Source organism: Oncorhynchus tshawytscha, linkage group LG04 (assembly GCF_018296145.1).
Source record: "Oncorhynchus tshawytscha isolate Ot180627B linkage group LG04, Otsh_v2.0, whole genome shotgun sequence".
In the NCBI taxonomy this organism is placed as follows: domain Eukaryota; kingdom Metazoa; phylum Chordata; class Actinopteri; order Salmoniformes; family Salmonidae; genus Oncorhynchus; species Oncorhynchus tshawytscha.
Genome location: NC_056432.1, coordinates 39,164,279 through 39,187,530, shown reverse-complemented (window position 1 = coordinate 39,187,530; position 23,252 = coordinate 39,164,279). Strand labels below are relative to the sequence as shown.

Here is a 23,252-nt window from a genome sequence, read left to right as displayed (position 1 = left end):
TTTGGAATCTTTTTTCTTTTTTTCTCAGGTAAGGAGCCTAATCCTTCAATGCAGTGGCACATGGTTTAGAAAAACACGTCCGTCCGCCCACCTCAAAGCATGGTGCATTCTGGGAGCCTTTGCATGTGGATGAAAAAAGGCCCTCCCTGCTTTTCTTGTTTGACCAGGATGGAGCTCACATGGAATAACACTGTTGCTTGTTTCAATTTAAAGCCTGAATGCACTCTCCTTTTAGCTGTTTTCCAATAAATTGGGGGGCTTTTGTGACCGGGCAAACGTTTCACGAGACAAAAACAAAGCAGGCCATTTGGAAATACTGTAAGTGCATTGAATATAATGCAGAACATTTTTGAAAGAGGACCACAAATGCTTGGAGGCTGAATAGTTGGCAGAGCGCCGCCGCCGTTTACATTGAAAAACAATATCTATTAATTTACACAAAGATAGCATGGTTGTTTTAAAGCTGTTATCACATTGAAAGAAATCCTTTTCAATCCTTTTTTTAAAGAGTTAATGAGTTAATGTAAACTCAAAGAAAACAAAAGTATCTAAAAAACTGAAACTGTACCAGAAGCACAGTTCACTTCCTCAATTCCTGTAGAGTGGGGAACGAGACTAGCACCACCACAGCATCCTGTAACTCTGGACTAGTGGGAGGGGTTCTGTCTTACCAAAGGGAAAGGAACACCGCCACAACTTCGCTCTCCAACAAAGCCGATTGAACTGAGGAGCTAACTGAAGTGAAGAGGAAGTTGTCTGGAAGAGAAACTCTTGGAGGGCAGTTGAAGTAGATCAAAATAACATCTTTATTTGATATAACTAACGCATTTGAGCCCTCTGCCTTCGCCAGGGTTTTACAGATATTCAAATGAGATCACTTACCACTGATCTTGGCCTGGGTGGTGTCCATGGGTCCTGTAGGGAACAGCAGCTCCCCGTGGTCTCCTCCAGAGAGGGGGCCGTATTTGATGCGGTAGTTGTCTACTTTAGCCAGGCTGTTCTTCCACTCCAGAGTGATGCTCTCGTCAGTCAGCTCTACCGCCTGCAGATCCTGCGGGGCATCCAGGTCTGGAACACATCCAGTCACAGATCAGTCGGAGTGGGAATGGTATGATCCTTATGTAAATACAGTACCATGTAACAGAATTTTGCAACCCTAGTGCTATATGAAAGGCTTGTTCCAGGTTCCTTGGCTGCATCCCAAATGGAACCTGGAACCAAATATTCCCTATATAGCAGGATTGGGGTCAATTCCACAAATTAAATTGTAATTCTATTCTATCCCTGTAAATTCCATTTAATTAAATTATTTGAATTCTGAGATAATTAATTTCCTTTCAATTCCAATGTTAGGTAATTCCAATAATTCAATCCCCGATTCAATGTTATCCCCAGAACTTCTACAAATTCAAATGAATTCCCTCAGGCTTTCAGGCTGATCTGTTCAGACAGCCTAGCTGTACTGGAAATATAGAAATACAAGTTGAAATGACTTAAACAAATCATGTAGTCAACTTTTGATACTGCATTAATTATATTAACTGGGACATATACAAATATCAATTAAATGAAATTACAAAGATTAAATGTTTTTACAATTCTAATTCAAACAGTCTAATTACAATTCAATTCCAATTGTGTAAATTGACGATTGTTGAAATTCAAATTGAATTCAATGTACATTCTCCACTTCATGAGTGAAATCAAATATGTAAATGGAATTTCAAATTAAATTGGAATTGACCCCAACCCTGCTATATAGTGCAATACTTTTGACCAGAGCAATAATGGGCCTTGATGAAAAAGTAGTGCACTGTAAAGGGAATAGGGTGCCAATTGGGACATTGCTCATGTCTTACCTGTTAGGAAGTTCTCAGACACAGGCACACTAGTCATCTCTCCCCTCTTGGCCATGAGAGACACCTCATACTCTGTGTCAGGGTTCAGGCTGCCCAGGTGGTACTGTGTGTCGCTGGAGGACAGCTCCACTGTGTTCCTGTCTGAGGGGTTGTCGTTGGGCCCGTAGGTCACGCTCACCCCGTCCACCACAGCCACCGGCAGAAACCAGGTCACCAGCGCTGTGGTGTCCGTTACGTCACGCACATCCACCTCTCTGGGCGAATCGATCTCTGTAGAGAGAGGAGGCCAGAAAAGGGGGTGGGGTGAATACAGGGTGCTATTCCCTATATAGAGCAGTACTTTTGACTAGAGCACTATGGTACCGGGTCAAAAGTAGTCCACTATATAGGGAATAGGGTGCTATTTGGGTCGAATCCCATTTAATAAGCATTTAGTAAGCATTCATAAGGTCCGTAGGCCAGAGAAGGGGGTTTGGTTGTTAAATTAAGGCAGGTTGCCTATTTAGGAATGAACTGGGCAAGGGAGGAAGTGGTACTGGGTGCAGGTGCCCAGGTAAGACGCCAAGGATCGGGCAGAGAGACTTGGAATCCAGGTTAGAGAGTGTGAGCTCTCATCAGAACCTTTGCTGTAGGGTTGAATATGAATAGTGAGAGCATGTACTACCAATAATAGTTTGAAAACACTGCAATTTCTAGTATGCATCCATGCATGCGGTTGTTCATGTAAGTACACATCAAAACCTGGAGCATGAAAGGCACTTTCCCTACAGTGTGATGGAATTGATTTGTCACATTCAGCAACTTCAGGAAAGTCAAACCTTCTGCAAAAGGGAGATAAGACATGGAACCTGCATTGGAGCTTAACACAGATTTAACCCCCAATGAGACTGGCTGTGTGCTTGTGCGCGTGTGTGTGCGTGCATGTGTGCGGTTCCAGGGTTGTGATTGTCTCCTAAGTGGTGCCTCCATCCCACACACATACACACCATGGGGGGAGGGGAGGGGGAGAGTGAGGGGGGGACGGGATCACTCCATGCAATTAGACCCCCAGAATGCAAATCCCACTACAGTATGTCAATGTGTGTTAATGGCAGACATAAAGAAGCCCTGAGTGACATGGAGATATAGGAAACCCCATCCCTGTGCTGCTGTGTGTGTGTGTGTGTGTGTGTGTGTGTGTGTGTGTGTGTGTGTGTGTGTGTGTGTGTGTGTGTGTGTGTGTGTGTGTGTGTGTGGTGCTCAGGTTCCATTGTTCAACAGCTCCATAGACTTCACACACGTTGTAAAAACTAGTCCTATAGTAGTGACAGTCAATGTGTTAACTTATAAACTACCCATCCGATCTTAAAGAGGAGGTCTATAAGAGGAGAACGTCAGCTAATGGCTTCTCCTTGCCTTGCTCCGTTTACTCTGGCAAATTGGGGGCTGTTTTCAAACCATAAATAAGCAGAGAGAGCCTGACCTTGCTTTGGGATGGAGGTGAGGCCATAAAGGTTAGTGGAGAACCTTGTGAAACATTTTCTTGAGCATATTGAAATTGCCTTATTCTGATTGGTTGTTACAGAACTCTCTGGGGCAGCGTCAAAAGCTCACACTCTGTTCAGATCCCATTTCAGTGCTGAAATGTTCCACAAATCTTTAAAATAATAATAATATATATATATATATATATATATATAATAAAACACCATTCCAGAAGACTACTAGTATTGAATGTGTTGGTGGTGAGCCACCTAAAAATAGCTTGGCTGGTGAGAGGGTTGGTGGGAACCAAGCTGGCAGTTGGAGTATAGTTTCAACCCCAAAACCTGTAGTTCTATTGATCCAAAACCCAAAGTACTTCTCACTGATACAAGCCATTAGCCTTGATAGCAGCACCCTGATGGAGATATTATTTCCTCATAACTGTTAAACCTTCCAAGGGGTAGTGATGGCTTTTTACTGCCTCTAGTAAATCAAGACGATGATATGAAAAGTAATGAGCTAATCACTCAACGTTGGAACTTCAGGATGCCTTGGACCGACTGTCCGACTGCATCCTCTTAAATTGTACCCTGTTGCCTACATAGTACACTACTAGTCCCATAGGACCCTGGTCAAAAGTAGCGCACTACATAGGAAATAAGGTGGCATTTAGAACAGAATCTCAGAGCTGCAGGAGAGGGGATATTCAAGAAATCTATTGGATCAATGTGACAATGTGTTTCTGTGTGTAACTTTGACAGCTGAAAGCTGCTTCTGAGTCTGTCTGTATTGATGGAAATCATATTTAAAAATGTATGCAGGAGGTCAGAATGGCGTAAGGGGGGTTTATGGCTTATTCCCATGCAAATATGTCATGAATACAAGGATTACAGTAGACTTGATGCTGGCAGGTCTCTGTGTGAAGCTCTCCATATTTTGAATTAGTTATTTACCTGTAATTGTGTGTAGCCAGCATTGGCAGGCATGAAAAAAAATCTAATTCTGAATGAATTCTGAACATTTAATTCAAAGCTTCTTCAGAGATAAGACATTCAAGCCTTGAGGCATTAAATCAAAGGCCTACTGTATATATGATTCTGTAAACCTTGGGTATCACAGTGCGACCAGGTGGATGTACTTGGAGGGGGGTCGTCCTATAAGCTACCATCTACTCAGGCACAACATTCAGGTACATTTTTCAGGTACAAGTTATTTTCAGGTACAAGTTATTTGCCTGGAGGAGTAAATTGTTGTCCTGTAAACAAATGGATATACACTCACTTGTGAAAACGTTTTTGCGTGCCGGGGGTCCGCTGGTGTTGTTCTTCACCACCTCCAGTTTGACCTCGTACTCCTGACCAGGTCCCAGCCCAGACTGCTCGAACATGGTGTCAGGGCTGCCCAGGGAGTTCAGAATCTCTCCGTTCTCCTCTTTCTGCCGACACCAAACAACGCCAATCATTAAAATGATATGGCATGTTTCATAATGGCACAGTTCCCCTTGGGGATTAATTAAGTACCTATCTATCGAGTGTATCTATCATTACCCACCTCAAAGGCAAGCTTAGGCTTGAGCAGCTTCCCAAACCCTATTCACTTTACAGTGCACTACTTTTGACCACTGCCAACTGGGCTCAGGTCAAAAGTAGTGCACTATATAGAGATTAGGGAGCCATTTGGGACAATCCCTTGGTGTGGGAATAGGTCAGTCACATCATACTCAGGGGTCCAGTCTGTGATGGTGGAACTATAGTAGGGTGTGTGGGGGGAACTGAATGTAATTAACTGTGGCTTTCATGTCCTAGGACTATTTCTCATAGGCTCTTGAAAAGAAAAAAAGCTTTTAGAAACAATAATCATTCTGTGCCTCGTGGCTGCAGTACATGGCCATTAGAGCTGTCAATAGAAGCCTCGCAGAACATTCAGTCACATTTAAACTTAGAGACTTAAAGAAAACAGTCTTTGGATACTGTCTCGGCTAAACTATTTTCCATGAAATACTAACCCTGTTTCGCATAATCTCCCTCTCAAATGGCACCCTACACCCTATTCCCAATATAGTGCACTACTTCTGACCAGGACCCATAGACCTATAGGGCTCTGGTCAAAAGTAGTGCACTATATAGAGAATGATGTGCCATTTGGGACGCAGACACATAGCTAGGGCAATTACTGAAGCTTGAAGTGGGTGTCTTTCCTGTTATGGGGCGTATATGGTTTCTTCAACAGGGAAACAGGGATAATGATAGGCTGTGGGCTTCTGAAGATCTCAACCTCCTCCTTGTGGAATAGGTAGAGAGAGCTCCATTAACAACATGCAATGCACCATGGGAGACAGGAGAGGGGCGTGCTGCCCACTCACACTGTTTCTGAAGATGAATGGTCTACTGTTGCTAGCTCACAGTGTTCCTGAAGATGAGGGATCCACTGTTGCTAATTCACAGTGTTTCTGAAGATGAGGGATCCACTGTTGCTAATTCACAGTGTTTCTGAAGATGAGGGATCTACTGTTGCTAACTCACAGTGTTTCTGAAGATGAGGGATCTACTGTTGCTAACTCACAGTGTTTCTGAAGATGAGGGGTCTACTGTTGCTAACTCACAGTGTTTCTGAAGATGAGGGATCTACTGTTGCTAACTCACAGTGTTTCTGAAGATGAGGGGTCTACTGTTGCTAACTCACAGTGTTTCTGAAGATGAGGGATCTACTGTTGCTAACTCACAGTGTTTCTGAAGATGAGGGATCTACTGTTGCTAATTCACAGTGTTTCTGAAGATGAGGGATCTACTGTTGCTAACTCACAGTGTTTCTGAAGATGAGGGATCTACTGTTGCTAACTCACAGTGTTTCTGAAGATGAGGGGTCTACTGTTGCTAACTCACAGTGTTTCTGAAGATGAGGGATCTACTGTTGCTAACTCACAGTGTTTCTGAAGATGAGGGATCTACTGTTGCTAACTCACAGTGTTTCTGAAGATGAGGGGTCTACTGTTGCTAACTCACAGTGTTTCTGAAGATGAGGGATCTACTGTTGCTAACTCACAGTGTTTCTGAAGATGAGGGGTCTACTGTTGCTAACTCACAGTGTTTCTGAAGATGAGGGGTCTACTGTTGCTAACTCACAGTGTTTCTGAAGATGAGGTTCCAGCCATCAAAGGGGATGTCCAAAGGGTCCCACTGAACCTCCACTGCAGTCTCCCTCACTGATGTGAACTTGAGACCCTCAGGCGCAGGAAGATCTAAGGGGATGAGACGGACAAATAAGACCATATTTGATGTTCTGTTTACTTAACCCTCAGGACACCCAGTACATGGCTACATCTCAAATGGCACCCTATTCCCTATACAGTACACTGATTAGACCAGAGCCAGCCCTATGGGCTCTGGTCAAGGTAGTCCACTATAAGGAATAGGGCGCCATTGAGACCCAGACATGGACTCACGGGCAGCTGGTTCCAATGACGGGTAGATCAAGGGCAACATTGAAAAACTGCACCATCCCAGGTACAAATGAGTGATTGAATGAAATTACATTGGCAACAGATTTTCACATTAGCCCTGTAATCAATTTGTTGATATTAAAAGTTACATTGGATTTTTATTGACTGCCCTTAATGAATGGCATTTTTTTGCATTACCCATAGGAGTCAGGCATCAATGGTTAAGGTTGTACAGTGTCCATATTAGGACAGTCTCTAGTCAGCCTTATCATGAGTGCCTGCTGAGATAGAGAATGTCCGAAAGTGGGCACCGCAGAGGTGCCTGGTGGCTCCGGGGTGAATTTTTATCCTCGGTACAGATCTAGGAACGGCTTCCCCTACCCAAATCCTAACCTTAACCATTAGTGGGAAAAATGCTAAACTGACCCAAGGTCAGCATCCTGGGTCAAAGTTACGCTACTCCTGACTTACGTGTTGCCACCCTGGCACTGACAGGGACACTCCTCTTGTTGTTGAGAACAGCGAAGACACTGATCAGGTACTCCACACCAGGCTCCAGCTCACTGATGGTGGCAGTCTTCTTGTCCCCAGGCACACGCATGTCCAGCTCCAGGCCCCCAAGGCCGGTTGGCACATAGGTGACCAGGTACTCTGACACCTGCATCTCGTTAACCCAGGAGAGGTCCACTGTCTCCGGGGTGACCTCTAGCACTGTCAGGTCCTTGGGTGGAGACACTGGAGAGACACAAAACAACAACATGTTGGGGGACATATTCATCTTTTTAGAAGTGATAATTGTTTTTTGTTGTTTATATCATGGAAGCTCATAAGGAATATTCCTTATGAATGCAAACCAGACGGCACGATTTTCTTTTTAAAATTTTATTTACAGATAGTTGGGCACACTCCAACACTCATTTACAAATTAAGCATTTGTGTTTAATGAGTCCGCCAAATCAGAGGCAGTAGTGATGACCATGGATGTTCTCTTGATAAGTGTGTGAATTTGACAATTTTCCTGTCCTGTTAAGCATTCAAAATGTAACAGGTACTTTTGGGTGTCAGGGAAAATGTATGGAGTAATGTAGTGGAGTAAAAGAAAAAGTTTTCAAAAATATAAATAGTAAAGTACAGATACCCCAAAAATGACTTAAGTAGTACTTTCAAGTATTTTTGCTTAAGTTTTTTATATCCCTGAACATAGTGCACTATAAAGGGAATAGGGTGCCATTTGGGACGCAACCTGTGTCTCTTACCCTCAGAGCAGTCTTCTCCGATGAAGCCTTCGTTACACAGACACACTCCGTTCATACATTTCCCCTGGTCCTCGCAGTCTCCTGGACAGGTCAGCAGAGAACAGTCCAGGCCCTGGAATCCCTCGAAGCACACACACTTCCCGTCCACGCAGTAACCCCTCTCCAGGCAGTTATTGGGACACGTCTTCTCATTGCAGTCCTCCCCAGCAAAGCCCTGGTTGCACACACACTGGCCATTGACACAGTGGCCACGGTTCAGACAGTTGTTGGGACAAGTCAGCTCGCTGCATTCTATGCCTGTGAAGCCCACAAAGCACACACACTTGCCATCAACACACTCGCCGTGTCCCAGGCAGTCTTTGGGGCAGGTCTTGATGCTGCAGTCATCCCCCGCAAAGCCTTTATTGCACACACACTCTCCGTTCACACAGCTCCCTTGGTTCAGACACTTCATAGGGCAGGAGATTTCAGAACAGTCCTCGCCCTCAAATCCTGCATTGCAGACACACTCTCCATTGACACACTGGCCTCTGTTGCTGCAGTTGTCTGGGCAGGACAAAATGGAACAGTCCACTCCCTCGAAGCCTGGGTCGCAGATGCACCTCCCGTTGAAACAGTGGCCTCTCTCAGTACAATCGTTGGGGCAGGTGAGCTTGGAGCAGTCTTCCCCGCTATAGCCGGAGTGACACACACACTGGCCGTTGACGCACACCCCTCGGTTGTTACAGTTGCTGGGGCAGATAGGCTCCCCACAGTCCACTCCTGTAAAGCCCTCTTCGCAGAAGCAGGTTCCGTTGACGCAGCGGCCGCGGTCGTAGCAGTCGTTGGGACAGATGAGCTCGGAGCAGTCATAGCCCGTCCACGGCTCGTCACACACACACTCATCGTCCACGCAGCGGCCACGCCCCAGGCAGTTGTTCAGGCAGTTGGTCTGGGAGCAGTCGTTCCCTGTGAAGCCTTCCTCACAGATACACATGGCGTCGATGCACTCCCCGTTGTCCCCACAGTCCACCTGACACAGCTCCATACTGCAGTCATCTCCATAGAAGCCCTCGAAGCAGACACACTTGCCGTCGATGCAGCGCCCCTGGTCCTGGCAGAAGTTGGGGCACTCAGACTCGGTGCAGTTGGGTCCCTTCCAGCCGGGCTCACACACACAGCTGCAGGTCTCAGTGCTGAAGTTACCACGGCCGTTGCAGTAAGGCTTGGTGGCCACCTCACCTGAGGAAACATGGAGGGATTAACACAAAATTCAATTTAGGTGATTATAATAGTAAAAGTCCTACCACAAATATTATGCAAAAAGACAAAGGCAAGTCTGAATAGGGGTTATTGATCTTTAGAAGAATTAAGACCAATCTAAAAATGTTATCTAAATCGAAACTACAACTAACTGCCCCGAGAGCAGTGTTTCCACATCCTGGTCCTTTTGTTTTTGTCATAGCACTAACATATGTTATTCAATTAATCAACTCATTATCAAACCTTTCATTGAATCAGGTGTGTCAGGACCAAGATTGGGAAACACTGGCCTAGAGTGTCTGTAGACCAACTGTGCTATACTGTACCTGTAATCTGAGCTCCACAGCAGCTGGCTCCACTGCCACACTGTTCTCTGAGGCTGGACAGCTCAGACTCCAGCATCTCCAACCTGCTCAGGATGTCCTTCATGTCGTGCATGGGGTTGTCACAGCCGCACGCCTGCTTGGGAATGTTGATGCGGTGGGTGAACACGATCTGGTTCTCCCCGTCCACCGTGTGCTCCAGGTGCTCTGTGGTCTGCATGTCCGACTGGACTGGACTTCCTTTGGGCTTGATCTCGGTTCCTCCGGGGCTCTCCACGTCTACGGAACACAGGGAGCTGGAGGGGACGTTGATGTTGTAGATGTGGTTGAAGACCACTGGCTGGTCAGGGTGGGGCAGGGTCATGTTCTCAGAGGGGTCTCTCAGGGTCTCTCTGCGGTGGCGGATGATCTTCTTGACCAGGCCAGCGCTGGAGAGCTGGAGCAACACGGTCACGGTCACACAGCCTAGGAGTAGGCCTTTCATCACCATGATGACCAGGTCCTGTCAAGTCCAGCTGGGAGAGCTTGTGATCTGTCAGGAGAATGGAGTCGTTCTATCTGTGAGATGGCGAAGATGCCCTTGTATCCTAGAATCAAAGAAAAAAAGAAAGCCTAGTGTGAATCGAAGCCGAAGGTTCAGATAAACTGTACAGTATGTAAGAGAGAGTAGGGAAAATAATCGGAGAAAGATTGGAGAACAGTAGCTACTTTATTTATTTATAAAATATTGAATGCACAATCTCAACCCACTCTCAATTCTCAAGTTATGAAACTCATTGTTCATCTTGACATTTCTAGTTTGCCCTTACTAGCCAGTATGGATCTGGCAGGGACCAACACACAACAGCCTGATTCACTTCAGATCATGTGGCTACAGTGAAATGTCAAAGTATCCTACTAAAAGCAATTAACATTCCACAGTCTCATTTAACAGAATACCTCCTCCAATACATGATCCTGTTGCTGCCTGTCTGTCTGCCTGTCTGTCTGCCCTGCCTTTCTGCCTAGTTATCTCCTTGCCTGCCTGCACCCCATCTCAACCCCCCTGCTCACAGTGGAGGAGACAGACATTTTCTCTGAGGACCAACACTGCAGGGGCAATTACTGCAGGGGTGGCGAGTTGTGACCTTGAGTGCTGCGGGATTTTATTCTCTGTCCGGGTTTCTCATGACAGGCTGCCATGAACAGCAGGCAACACCTGCATGTGGGGAAAATGGAACTAACCTTCTCCCTCCCCTTCCCGACGCCCCAGACCACAACCCAAGCTGACAGATTAAAACCGGTGAGGGGGAGACCATCTGCAGGGTTCCGGCTAGCCTTGCAGCACACCGCGCAGGGTTGGCCGAGTGTTCAGGGCTTGCATCCCAAATGGCACCCTATTCCCTTTATAGTGCATTACTTTTGACCAGAGCCCTGGGCTGTAAAGGGAATAGGGTGCCATTTGGGATGCTCTCCAGACGAACATTCAGTTCAATTTGGTAACATGATTCTTTCCACACCAAAAGTTACTGGGCTGTTTCTCTAGGCTCCCGAGACATGTTGCTTCTTTTAAGAGTAACGGTCTGCTGGAAAATGTGCTGAGATTGAGTTATGGTTTGGAGGCTGGCAGTAAAACCTTGTGGTCTGTCCTTTGATCTTGTTGTTACATAAAAAATACATGTTAGTGAAAATATGCCCCTCTGTGGGCAACAGAGCTTGAACGTGGAGCGTACATTACATGTTCTTTATCAACAACGGAACAAATCTGGACATATGGAAGGGGTTTGTAAAGACAATGCTGAACAATCAGGAATTAAGTAACTATTAAGTAACTTTGTGTAAGTTAAGAGTGACATACAATTCAACATGTTTTTTTACCTTCTCATTATTGGTCAGTATAAGGGGGAGGGTAAATACACATTTAACAATGGATTTCCTGCCTTCAAAAAAGAGGTGTTTCCCCCTAGCTAATTACACAGTAACTTTTTATTTTTATTTTATTTAACTAGGCAAGTCAGTTAAGAACAAATTCTTATATTCAATGACGGCCTAGGAACAGTGGGTTAACTGCCTTGTTCAGGGGCAGAACGACAGATTTGTACTGTGTCAGCTCATGGATTGGAACTTGCAACCTTTCGGTTATTAGTCCAACGCTCTAACCACTAGGCTACGCTGCCACCATCTTTTTGGTGTTTCTCACCTTCAGTAAGAACAGATACACAGGTTGCTCTAAAAGTAGGATTGCTTTCAGCAGTCAAAATAAAATGTTCTCCATATGTTCCAAAAAGAGACAATTGTTGCGACTCAACACCAATTCAACATTAACTAGACATGAGCCCCTAGACATGTTCCATACGGGTACGTCCCAAAGGGCACCCTATTCCCTGTATAGTGCACTTCTTCTGACCTGGTCAAAAGTAGTGCACTGTATAGGGAATAGGGTGCCCTTTCGGACTCAGCAATGGATATATAATGGAGGGAGTTCCATTATCGTGGGGTGATGAAAAGGGGGTTACCGCCTTGCCGCAGACAGGGTCAGAGTGACACAGAATATACTAACGGTGTGCAGCGAATCATAAATCTTCTCTACACACAGAGAGCGGGAGCCTGACAGCCAAGACAGCCACTGGCACAGGGAGGTCATGAGCAGTAGCTCCTGTGATGTGAGGAGCCACTGCTCTGCTGCTCTCTGCTCAGTCTCCTGAACCTGCGCTGACGTGTGATTAGGCTGTCTGACAGATGAGCTCCAGTCCCAGGGATAGAGCGAACGGGATCCCACGGCTGATCTCAGCTTCAGCAGCCAGCCCCTGATTAGACAGACAGGGATGAGTGCCTCCGTGATGGACGCACAGTAAGAGCACTAATGTAGCCTGCTGATGGGAGCGCTGAGATCTGGGCCCTCGGGGGCATGAAAAAGCTACTCCCCACCTCACAGGCATACATGCAGGCACACACACACACACACACACACACACCACACACACTTGCTCCGCTGTGCCTGAGCATCGCAAACCAGGGATTAAATCAACAAAATAGCCAGAAAATTGCTTTGAGTTGCTGCTAGGGTTTTAGTTCTGGGCGGATGGTTGGCTTTCTCACTTTGGAGGCTGGCTGGCTTCTCTCCACATGGAACACTTAGGGAACCAACCCTCTCTGAGAGAGCAAACTAGTCTTTGTGCGAGGCATTATTTAGCAAATCTGTGGCTTTGGCGAAACAAGTGGAAAGGAACCAAACGTGTATTTCTCAAATATCCATAGACAGTAGTCTAATATATCAACTACTTGCAACCATAATTTGATATGCTGCAACGGTTATTATTAGATGATCATTGAAATACACCAGACAGTTCTAGCCTTTTTCCCACCATGGGAACAGAGAAAACAACCTCCCCTCCTGGACTTCCGTCAGCCGACCCCTGTGGCCATGGCACTATGCTAATGCAGTTGGTTGCTGGCACACTCACTCGGACTTGACACAATTTGACTGCTGCTACTTTCTAATTCTCTCACTTTTATTTTACTCTATTGTTAGCTTCTCAGACGGCAACAAAGCCAGTTGGCTTCCATGTGGCCAATGTGTGGGGGATTTTACCAGGGGAACAAGAACCTGTTGGCTGGCACACATATTTAGTGCAAGTGATCTAAATTAGCCCAGTATTGTAAGAGTGCTGCTGAGCCGGCAACACTTCAGTTTTATATCCACCACACACAGAGGATAGCTGGGAATGGTTTCAAACAAAGTCCTTTCTTCCTAAGCTTCTAATTCAAAACCAATTCTAATTTAAAACTTTGCTGTATGTACCGTTCCTCTGAGGCAACAGAGGCCCTGTCATAGATTATAGAACAAGGTTTCCCCCAACATACGTATGCAAACGTTTGGATTGGTTAGATAAATGAATGAGACACAGTAAATCGCAAAACAATGAAGTCAGCATTGGTCTCTGATCATACAGTATCGGTGATGGGGATCACAGTAATAAGAAATAGTGTCAAGTGTGACAGTGCTAACTAAATTGACATGATTTTGACTGATCAAATCAGGATGATCCTGCACAAATCTACATGACGAGAATCTAGAAATCCATATCAAACTGACGAACGGTTTTGCCATGTGGGTGTGAATACAATAGGCATGCTTCTTCCTGTTGCATGGAAAAGAAGAGACTGTACGAGACAGAATTGAGACCCTGCGGAGATTAAAGCCTACTCTGTTTGTAACGTGGTGTTATTTCCTCTGTATAAACCACGTTTCCATCCACAGTTGTCATGCGAGTAGAATCACACCGTATAAAAAATACAACGCGACAGCTGTGATGGAAACGGGCAGGTTCGGTACATCTCCTTCCCATACGGTACCTTCCTGACTTTCTCATTAGTGTCATGTAAAAACCACGGCGCTGTGTTATCCATCTCCAAACAATGTAAGCGAAGATCCCCCCCCCCCCCCCCTTACCATTACAGTACCAAACGTTCTTTCTTTCTCTGATAAATACTCCTTTCGTCTCTCCGCTGTGTGTTGCATTTGGAGTCTTGGAGGATCTTAATCCTTCAGTAAATCAAGTGAATGCACTTATTTAACACAAAGCAGAAGGAAGAGGATCAGGGTGGAATATAGGGAGTTAGCAAGAGGGAAAACCCGGACACTTCTACAGCCCATTTAAATCCATATAAGCTACAGTGGTGTATACCAATATTAGATTTCATTCCAAATGGCACTCTATTCCCTTTATAGTGTGCTACTTTTGACCAGGGCCTCAGGTCAAAAGAAGTGCACTATATAGGGAATAGGCCCAAGTTTTGACTTGTGTTAAGATTTGCACTGTAAATGTTCAATCGCTTAGCATCGCTGCTACCATTTCTCACGTTCACCTCTAGTTTCAGGGGAAATAAACACAGAAATATTTTGTCAATGATTGTTTTTCCAGTGGTACCATGTCTTTTTTTCTTTCCTTCTCCCGTCTTTCAGACACTCAGGGCCGGCCCTATCCTTTTGGGGGCCCTAGGTGAGATTTGGTTGGGGGCCCTAGGTGAGATTTGGTTGGGAGCCCCCTCCCCCCATTTTGCTATGGGAAGGACAGAACATTTAGAAATTTTATAACTAATTTCATGCAATTCTACTCTCGTTTTGCCATGGGACAGAGAGAAAGTAAGTTGAGACCCTGACTGAGTTCCAAAACAAAATATGCCCAGGGCCGGCCTTGCAGACACTGGAAGTTTTGAATTTTGAATTCAATCCCGTCAAGGATTTCAGACGTCCTATGCAGAAGCCAGGATTTCTTTCAAACTCAGCCCAGCCTGGCCCCCATGCTGGCAAACTTAATCATCACTGTAGTCTACCTTTACTAATACCCACTGTGCCATATGGTGCAGCCAAGATAAATCACCAGAAAACACCACTGTTCACCATGCACAGTGCAGGCTGTCACTGTGTAGCCCGTTTGGTGAAAGATGCTGGCTATCGATAGAGCAGGAAGGAAGGCAACCATCCTTCTGCACAGCAGGCATGTGTTTTATGACTTAAATGCAAGCTAATACAGATCATGATAGTTTGCTAATGATAAATAGAAGATACGCCTGTGGGATGGAGTATATGGGAAGCATTCACATGGCTGGAGCGTACTACTATCTAGTATCAGTAAGATAAACTCCACAACAAACAAACTGAATATTGAAGCAGATTGGCCCACTTGATGTGTAAAAACTGTAAATATTCAATGACTTCTTCAACCGACCAACTCCCCCAGACTACACATCACCAGTATGTTAAACAGGGGAATGTGGAAAAGCATGCTTTTCTTCTCATTTCTGTAGAAATCATCAAGCTTGCCTAGTTTTGTAGGTCACCCATGACAACAACGAGCTTTCCTTCTTTGCCACACACACTATTCCTTAATCTGGGTCGCTCGTGAGGAGATGAATGAAAAGTTATTGTCTGGAGGATCTTTTCACCTTGAGAGACGCCATACAAAATGTCTGGGTGGATGGACCAGGCTCAATGACCAGGAAATGTTGCTCCGTCAAACAAAAATGAAACATGCCACACTGCCACACTAAGAGCATCCATTCATTGCAAAGGCAAGAATAAATCGGCTAATAAGTAACTCTCTCATCACATGTCAAGATTCATCTCTGAAGAGAAGCTCCTCAATAAGGCAGTCCTACTGGCTGATATTGAAATGATTTATATGTACATAAATCATAATGAAACGCCTGCAAGTTGAAAGGGGTTCTACTTATGTCCTCTTCTGGAGCAGTTAAAGTATTGATTTGTTTCAATCACCACCAAGGTCACAATCAGAGAGAGAGAGAGCGAGAGAGAGAGAGAGAGAGCAAGAGAGAGAGAGAGAGCGAGAGAGAGAGCGAGAGAGCAAGAGAGAGCGAGAGAGTAGCTGAGGACAGCACTATGGCTGCGAGTTATAATCATCAAACACAAAAATGTATTTCCAGGACAACTCATAACATGGATTGACTGCAAAGAGAGAGACATGGGATCGATTGTAAAATTCAGTCCTCTGTTGCGATGTTGCTGCTCCTCAAAATGGGTTTTTAAAGTTATCACCTTGCAACAATGGAAGACTCTGTCCTCTCTGTCTCAACCTATCATACAGTGCACGACCTGTGCTGATATTGCACAGGGTTCAGGATGCCCCAGGAATTAATATTTGATAACACAGAGGATGAAGCAGTCAATCAATCTCATCTTATCTGTCCAAAGGGAGGGGAGGAAGGCACCACATACTGTAGAGCAGGGCTGGGCAAACTTTTTCACTCGAGATTTTGAAATTCAACGGAGGGACGCATTTTTTGGGGGACCAGGGCTTCCCAAGGGGTGTAGTGGTCTAAGGCACTGCATCGCAGACCTGGGTTCGATCCCAGGCGGTGTCATAGCTGACAGTGACTGGGAGACCCATGCGACGCACAATTGGCCCAGCATCGTCCGGGTTAGGAGAGGGTTTGGCAGGCCGAGATGTCCTTGTCCCATCGCGCTCTAGAGACTCCTGTGGCGGGCCAGGCACATGCACGCTGACACGGTTGCCAGGTGTACGGTGTTTCTTCCGACACATTGGTGCAGTTGGCTTCCGGGTTGAGTGGGCATTGTGTCAAAAAGCTCTCGACCGCCTCTCCCGAGTCCGTACGGGAGTTGCAGCGGTGGGACAAGACTATAACTACCAATTGGTTACCATGAAATTGGGAGAAAAAAGGTATAACATTTGTTTTTCTTTCTTTTTTTGTAAATGTCTTGCGTGCTGGATTAAAGTGCCGTACTTTGCCCCCACTTGCCTTAGAGGGATGAGGCTAACTGACGGGACTGACTGTGCTCATGACCTACAACCCTATAGGAGCCTCAAATGGCACCCAATTCCCTATGTAGTGCTCTAGTTTTAAACAGAGCCCGATTGGAGTTGGTCAAAAGTAGTGTACTACATAGGGAATAGGGTGCCATTTGGAACGCACCCTGTAACACAGTCCACTGCCTCCAAACAAGCCCTCTTAGTCTAGTCTGCTAGTGGATGACTGGACGCCGACGCCCCTTAGCCGTTTATTTTGTCTGGCCTGGACACCCTTAATAAAAGGGAAGTCGGTCGTGGCAGGTCAGGTTTGGGTTCGCTGATTGGATTGTTTTGAGCAGTCATAATAAACACACAATACACTTCCATTTGTACAGATGAAAGGCCTGGTGGGTCACAACACAGAAACGGACCCTGGCTGGTTATCATGTCTGGCTGTTGGACAAGTCACAGTATTTCCGTATTGTGTAAATTTACATGGTGACAACTTTAGTTGAATAATTGCAGAAATGCAATTAAATCCCAAAAGATTAACTTTAAGAAACTTTAAATTGTAGGCGACTCTCTTTTAATATGCTGGCTTTCAAAACTAAGGGGAAAACACTCCAAGAAGCGAGAATATGAAATCAATTATGTGTTGCAATGTTTTGATTACTTCCCCTCTTGGCATATAGCTTATCAATTTCCCTCTTATGGGAAAAGCATAAAATTACACAAAATGAATATTAAATCGAAATATGGTCTGTTTTTTTTTCTTGGGATGAATTGGTTTGGTTTCATATAAATTAAGGCCCATGTTATTGGTCCTCCATGACCCTGGTGTATCTGATGGCACACATAGCGCGGGAGTGGGGGGTTGGAGTGTTCACGTCTGATAAGACAGGCCGGGGGTGGAGGACTGTGATACCAGCACAAACACTTATCTCGCAGCACTGTTCTACGTCCTAAATGGCACCCTATTCCCTATATAGTCCACTACTTTGACTAGAGCCCTATGGGGCCCGGTCAAAAGCACTGCACTATATAGGGAATAGGGTGCCATTTGGGACGAAGCCAATACACTGCAGTGAGATCACTTTGCCAAGGGTGAACAGTATCACCCTGACGGAACCACAAGGTTGCCCTGGAGCCCTCCTACCTTATCTGACTGTTACAAAAATAAACACACATTCATTTAACAGAAAAGCCATTTCCAAATCTGACATTGAGATACAAAGACAAAGTGTGATACTGTGAATGCACATGGGAGGGGAATGCCTTGGCAGATATCTGAAGACTCAATTCCATTTTATGATGTCAAGATTTCGCTCATCTCTGGACAGTGAGCCCATCAATATTCTTCACTGCTTCATGGCCCAAAGTACAGTAGGTCCGTCTCACGCTGCTATTATAGCCCAGTCCAGCTGGAGAGGATAGATACTAGTCATTGTTCATGAGCTCTTTTTTACATGTTGAGGACTGTTGACCTCCTGTTTATTAGTCTAACCTCATCTGCTGCCTTTACAGAACATCTAATCACTCATTTTTCTAGACGGTCTTAACAACCTAACCCTCCATTCATTTATCCCACTTCCTTTCCCTTAGTTTGAGCAATTCCAATCAAATCTGCTTGTGTTGAACTGTATTCCAACTATGTCGTAATGTGGTGAAAAGGTATCTTATTGAGGCTAGGTGATAAACTTTCCAAGTAACCGACACCTTCCGTCTCAGGTCACCAAATCTAGCTGCAAGACGAACTCGACCGAGATCTGATTGCAGTACTATAACAAGAGAGCTAGGAGCTGTGTGGGCTTCATAATAGTTACCTCTAGAGAGTGATTTATTACTTAATGCCTACACATACAAAAGTGACACTAGGATCACACACGAGTGAAGGGAAAAAAAATCGGACAGCATGATCCAATTCCTTCACAGACATGAAGACAGAAGATACCTCAGCTAGGCTCTTTAGTGGCTTTATAGACCAATAACCTTCTACTTCCTGGACTGTGGTAGACACAAGGCAAGAACAATCTGGGTGTTCATGTTTACATGGGAGAGGAAACTATCTATCAACTGTGGACAGAGAATTCCCTTTTCCTGGAGAGGGAGCACCATGTCGTCTGGGGTGCGTCTCGTGGTGCTGCTCCCTGACGTTGCACTGTTAGTAGTACATTCAGACAGAGGAAAGGACAACTTCCTCTGTCCTTGGTCCTAGTTCCTCCCTCGCAAGCTGCACTGGCAGCAGTCCAGTATTTCCAATATGGCAAATGTGTTAACAATGTACAGCAGACAACTTGATGAAAAGGTCTAGAGTAATCAAAATGATGCTCTCTTCATTCACTTGCAAATTAATCAAAGGGATGTTCAGGTTATTCAAGGACATCCAAAGTACTGTAGACTTATCTTTTCAGGACTGAAAAGAGGGAGATTCTTCACAGCATTGACAGGCTTTATGACTTTCTCCCACCCTATTCTCTAACAGGAAGGAGAGGTTTTCCCACTCGGAAATCGAGGCAGGAATGTTGGCTGTGATATGAGGACATCTGGTTGTCCTTGTCGGCATGTCGATAAGGGCTGAAAGTGTGTCGCGTGTCCTAATGGGAAGCACTACCTTCCATCCACACACTTGTATGAGCTATATAACCCCACCCCGGGACCATTATGCTATGGTGGGTGCATTCCAATATGTGGGGTCACTGGTGAAGGCAAAGAGTCACAGCCGTGTTATTAGCCACATGTGTTCATCTCTTGGACGCCTCCAATGCAGTGACTATGTTGGTAACACAGAGGCCCCGGAACACAGGCAGGCTGTGTCCCAGGGCTCTGGTCAACAGTAGTGCACTATTTAGGGAATAGGGTGTCATGTGGGACGCACAAACCGGCTGCCAGTGCTTCCCCTCTACTCAGCTCACACATTAGCATCAGAGGAGCATTAAAAACCATCTGCGATTTCTGCACTTTAAGACATTGGATTCTTTTGAGAGAATCTTTGTGTCTTTGTTCCCGTGGTGATGACTCATCTGTCAGGAGCTTTTTGTCTCAGAGGGGCCGTCACCATCAGGGGCCAATTCTGGGAGTGACATAGGAAAGAGGCCTTTTATAAGGCTTAATACATGCGTATGTGTCACTCTCAAATGTGTTCAGCAAATATAACATGAAAACAAAGCACAAATACAAAGCATGATACTACAGAGGTCAATTTACTGGATCGAAGGCTTAGTCTGTGTGTACATGAAGCAAATAGGTCCTCTCAAAGAGGTAGATTGATGGTATTCATTCATTGTCAATGGTGGGATTTCATGAGTCACAGGAACTCAAACTACTACAAGCACAAACAATTACTTCTTCACTCCAGAAAGGTTTTGGTCTTGCAGTCAAGCTCCACATTGTGGGCTATGTGTTCCCAGGTACTAGGATCTGATTAAATCTCTGTGTTGTAGCTAACATCTGGCAGACAGACATGCCCTACTGCCAGCGGCTGGGATATACAAGGTGATATGCACGACTTCCTTATCAGAAATACCAACACACATTTACCAGCTTGGAATAGTCTAAATGAACCGCAGCAGGTCATTATCTAGTCAATTACTTAACATCATTCAATTCAATCAATGAGACATATGCAGAAATGTAATTATGTCATACGGTCAGTGAGAGCAATGACTGTGCAAAGAGACACAGAGTGAGAGAGGGAGAGAGAGAGAGAGAGAGAGAGAGACGGAAGGGAAGGGGGTGGGGGTGGGGGGTTGCAGTTGTTTGGTCCAGCAAAAAAAAAAAATCACCATTTGGTCCTGAGAATCATCCAAATTCAACTCATTTGCTATCCTTCCCTCTCCTCGTGGGCGTGTACAGACAGACCTCTTCAGGTCATTATGAATACACGTGTAAAAACAGTTCATTTCTCCAAGTGCGTTGATTATCAAGCGTGGGGTGTTAGAGGATACAGCTGTCCAAACAAAGGACATTTCCCCACTCATCTCTGGCACTAGGTGTCACTGTCAATGGATCCTCCCTCTGCACATGGCAATAGGGTCATAAAACATTCCTACCCCAAGCCTGAGCAACCACCGCAGGCAAGCAGTCGGCACTCAAACGCCACCAATCTGACACTGGCTGTACACACGTCAAGTATATGAGAAAGTGGTTGACAGAGGAAAACCTACATTGAAGCGTCATATGTCTTAGCTCACGGCGATAGAATAAAACCCACACAAATAAACCAAGATAACTCATGTCAAAAATAATCCCACAAGCATTGGAATCGTGTGTGGAAAAAGTTCAATATCGGCCAATTAGGTACTGAATATCATTGTGTTGCATGGGTTGAGCCTGTTTCAACCGTTATTTACCCAACAATGTTTAAAAGATTAGATGAGGTGTAAGTATTACATTGTATCTCCCCCTAATTTCGCAATTACCATCCAACAGACACAACCCTGGTATCCTGGGAGTCTCCTCCTTCACTGCACCCCACATCTCCATATATATACACACACACAGCGCCTCAAAATACACAGAGCACACCACACAAATATCTCCACACACACAGACACACACACACACGCACACACGCACACACACAACTCCATACCCATCCTCTCCTCCACTCTCAGTCATCACAGTCACAGGGGTGTAATCTCTTTGTGGGACGTTATCGACAACCCCCCCAATAAGCTCCTTACATCCCTAATTTTTCTCTCTGAGCGTGCTGATATATTTGACATCTGTGAGGAGTGAGGACCACGTGCACACACACACACACACACATGCTGAACAGCGTGAACAGTACATTGCTATAGGCTAGAGGTAGGGAGGGAGTCGGCGGAGCTGCCAGCTAGTACTGCATACCGACCGTACAGTGAGAGAACCTGGAGAGAGGAGAAAGAGTAGATAGAGTAGAGAGAGCAGAAAGAGTAAAGATAGCAGAGAGAACAGGGAGAGAGCAGAGAAAGCAAAGAGAGCAGAGAGAGCAGAGAGAGTAGAGAGAACAGGGCGAGAGTAGAGAGAGTAGAGAGAGCAACTCAAATGCACAGCATCTGTCTGTCTTCCGGGCTACAGAAGCCCGCTGTCTGCTGGCACACATTTACTAGATTTACAGAGGGCTGGACAGACTCAGATCTGGCAGGCTGCAGCAGGCAGCACCCACGGAAACAACCATACCCCTATCTGTACTCCTAACACAACCCGAGCCGACCGCAACTGAACACAACACCTTGCAGAATTATTCAGTAGTTAGCTGATGTCTTGGATCCCTCAATTTACACATTTTCCTCTGTTCAGGTAAGAGCTAACCTCATCCTCAGGCTCTAGAGAGAGAGAGCCGGATGGTGGAGGAGATTAGGTAAGAGCTAAATAGTAGAAGCATGTCAAAAATGTGGTGAACAACATCCTTCATAAACTGTAATGGGCACCTTTGAACATATAAAGTCAATTTACTGTAATGGTAATGATGGAACAAAACCTAGCTGGTCTCAGAAGTGTCTGCTTGTTAAATAATAATGAAGGTAAACAATAAAAGATCCCACTTCGATTGATGAAATCTATCTAATTACAATCCACAGTTTACTATTTCAAAATATGTTGCTATGACAATAAACAGCAATTTCTCTGATGTATCTATAGAATATGCATTGATATCTACATATTTTGCAATAAATACATCATTTCCTGTGAAGATTTAGAAACCAAAATCATGAAATTGATTGTATTTTCCAATTTGATACTTCTCTAATATGAATACAAATACAAATCCACAGTCACACTAACAATAGTCTTAAATGATCTGATTACACAAAACCTAGACATCAGCACTCATTCTATTTCGAACAGAGCATCAAAGTGTTGCAGCCAGGTAAAGACAGGAGCAGCTTACCTTCTACTGAATTCACAGAATCTCTCCACTGGAGCTAAATCAATGTAGTAGAGTTGGGCTCAAATAAAACAAATGTTCTTGTGGGTCTGTCTTTGCCTTCTAAAGCAATGACAGTTATGTCATTTTCCTCTCTTTCTCTCAGTCACTCTATTCCTGCCACCTAGAGAGCCAGCCTGCTGATGCTGTAGCCAGTGAGAGAGAGAGAGAGAGAGAGAGAGAGAGAGAGAGAGAGCAGCCAGGAGATCTAGGGACTGAGTGAAAGAGAGACGGAGGGAGAATTCCCTTTCTCTTAAACAGTAGACTCTGCGGTCAGACCCCACTCCTACCTAGCGCTCTTAAATACCCCCCCCCCACCCCTCTTACGGGAAGCTGAGGAGTTGAAACGGGATGCCTCAAGGCTGGCTCCTGCTCGCTCACGGTACAGAGAGGGAGGGAGAGAAAGGGACGGAGTAGACGAAGTAGACGAAGGGGGGCATATTAGCCACAAAGTAAGGCAGCCAATGGGAAAAAATGAGTGAATGCAGGGCCACATTAATATACAATTTTA

General features: G+C 45.2%; 1 protein-coding gene across 2 annotated transcripts in view; it reads right to left on the bottom strand.

The window, feature by feature from the left end:
* Positions 1-23,003, bottom strand: part of LOC112249514 (tenascin-like) — a 49,337-nt gene extending 26,334 nt beyond the window's left edge. For both annotated transcript variants that reach the window (XM_042320711.1, XM_042320712.1), the window contains exons 1-8: positions 22,706-23,003; positions 9,587-10,170; positions 8,019-9,239; positions 7,234-7,497; positions 6,446-6,561; positions 4,605-4,758; positions 1,860-2,129; positions 883-1,068 (exon numbers count right to left, since the gene is read on the bottom strand). In XM_042320711.1, coding sequence (XP_042176645.1) covers positions 883-1,068; positions 1,860-2,129; positions 4,605-4,758; positions 6,446-6,561; positions 7,234-7,497; positions 8,019-9,239; positions 9,587-10,073 — 2,698 coding nt within the window. In that variant the 5' untranslated portion in view covers positions 10,074-10,170; positions 22,706-23,003. The remainder of the gene's footprint in view (positions 1-882; positions 1,069-1,859; positions 2,130-4,604; positions 4,759-6,445; positions 6,562-7,233; positions 7,498-8,018; positions 9,240-9,586; positions 10,171-22,705) is intronic.
* Between the last annotated feature and the right edge of the window lie 249 nt (positions 23,004-23,252).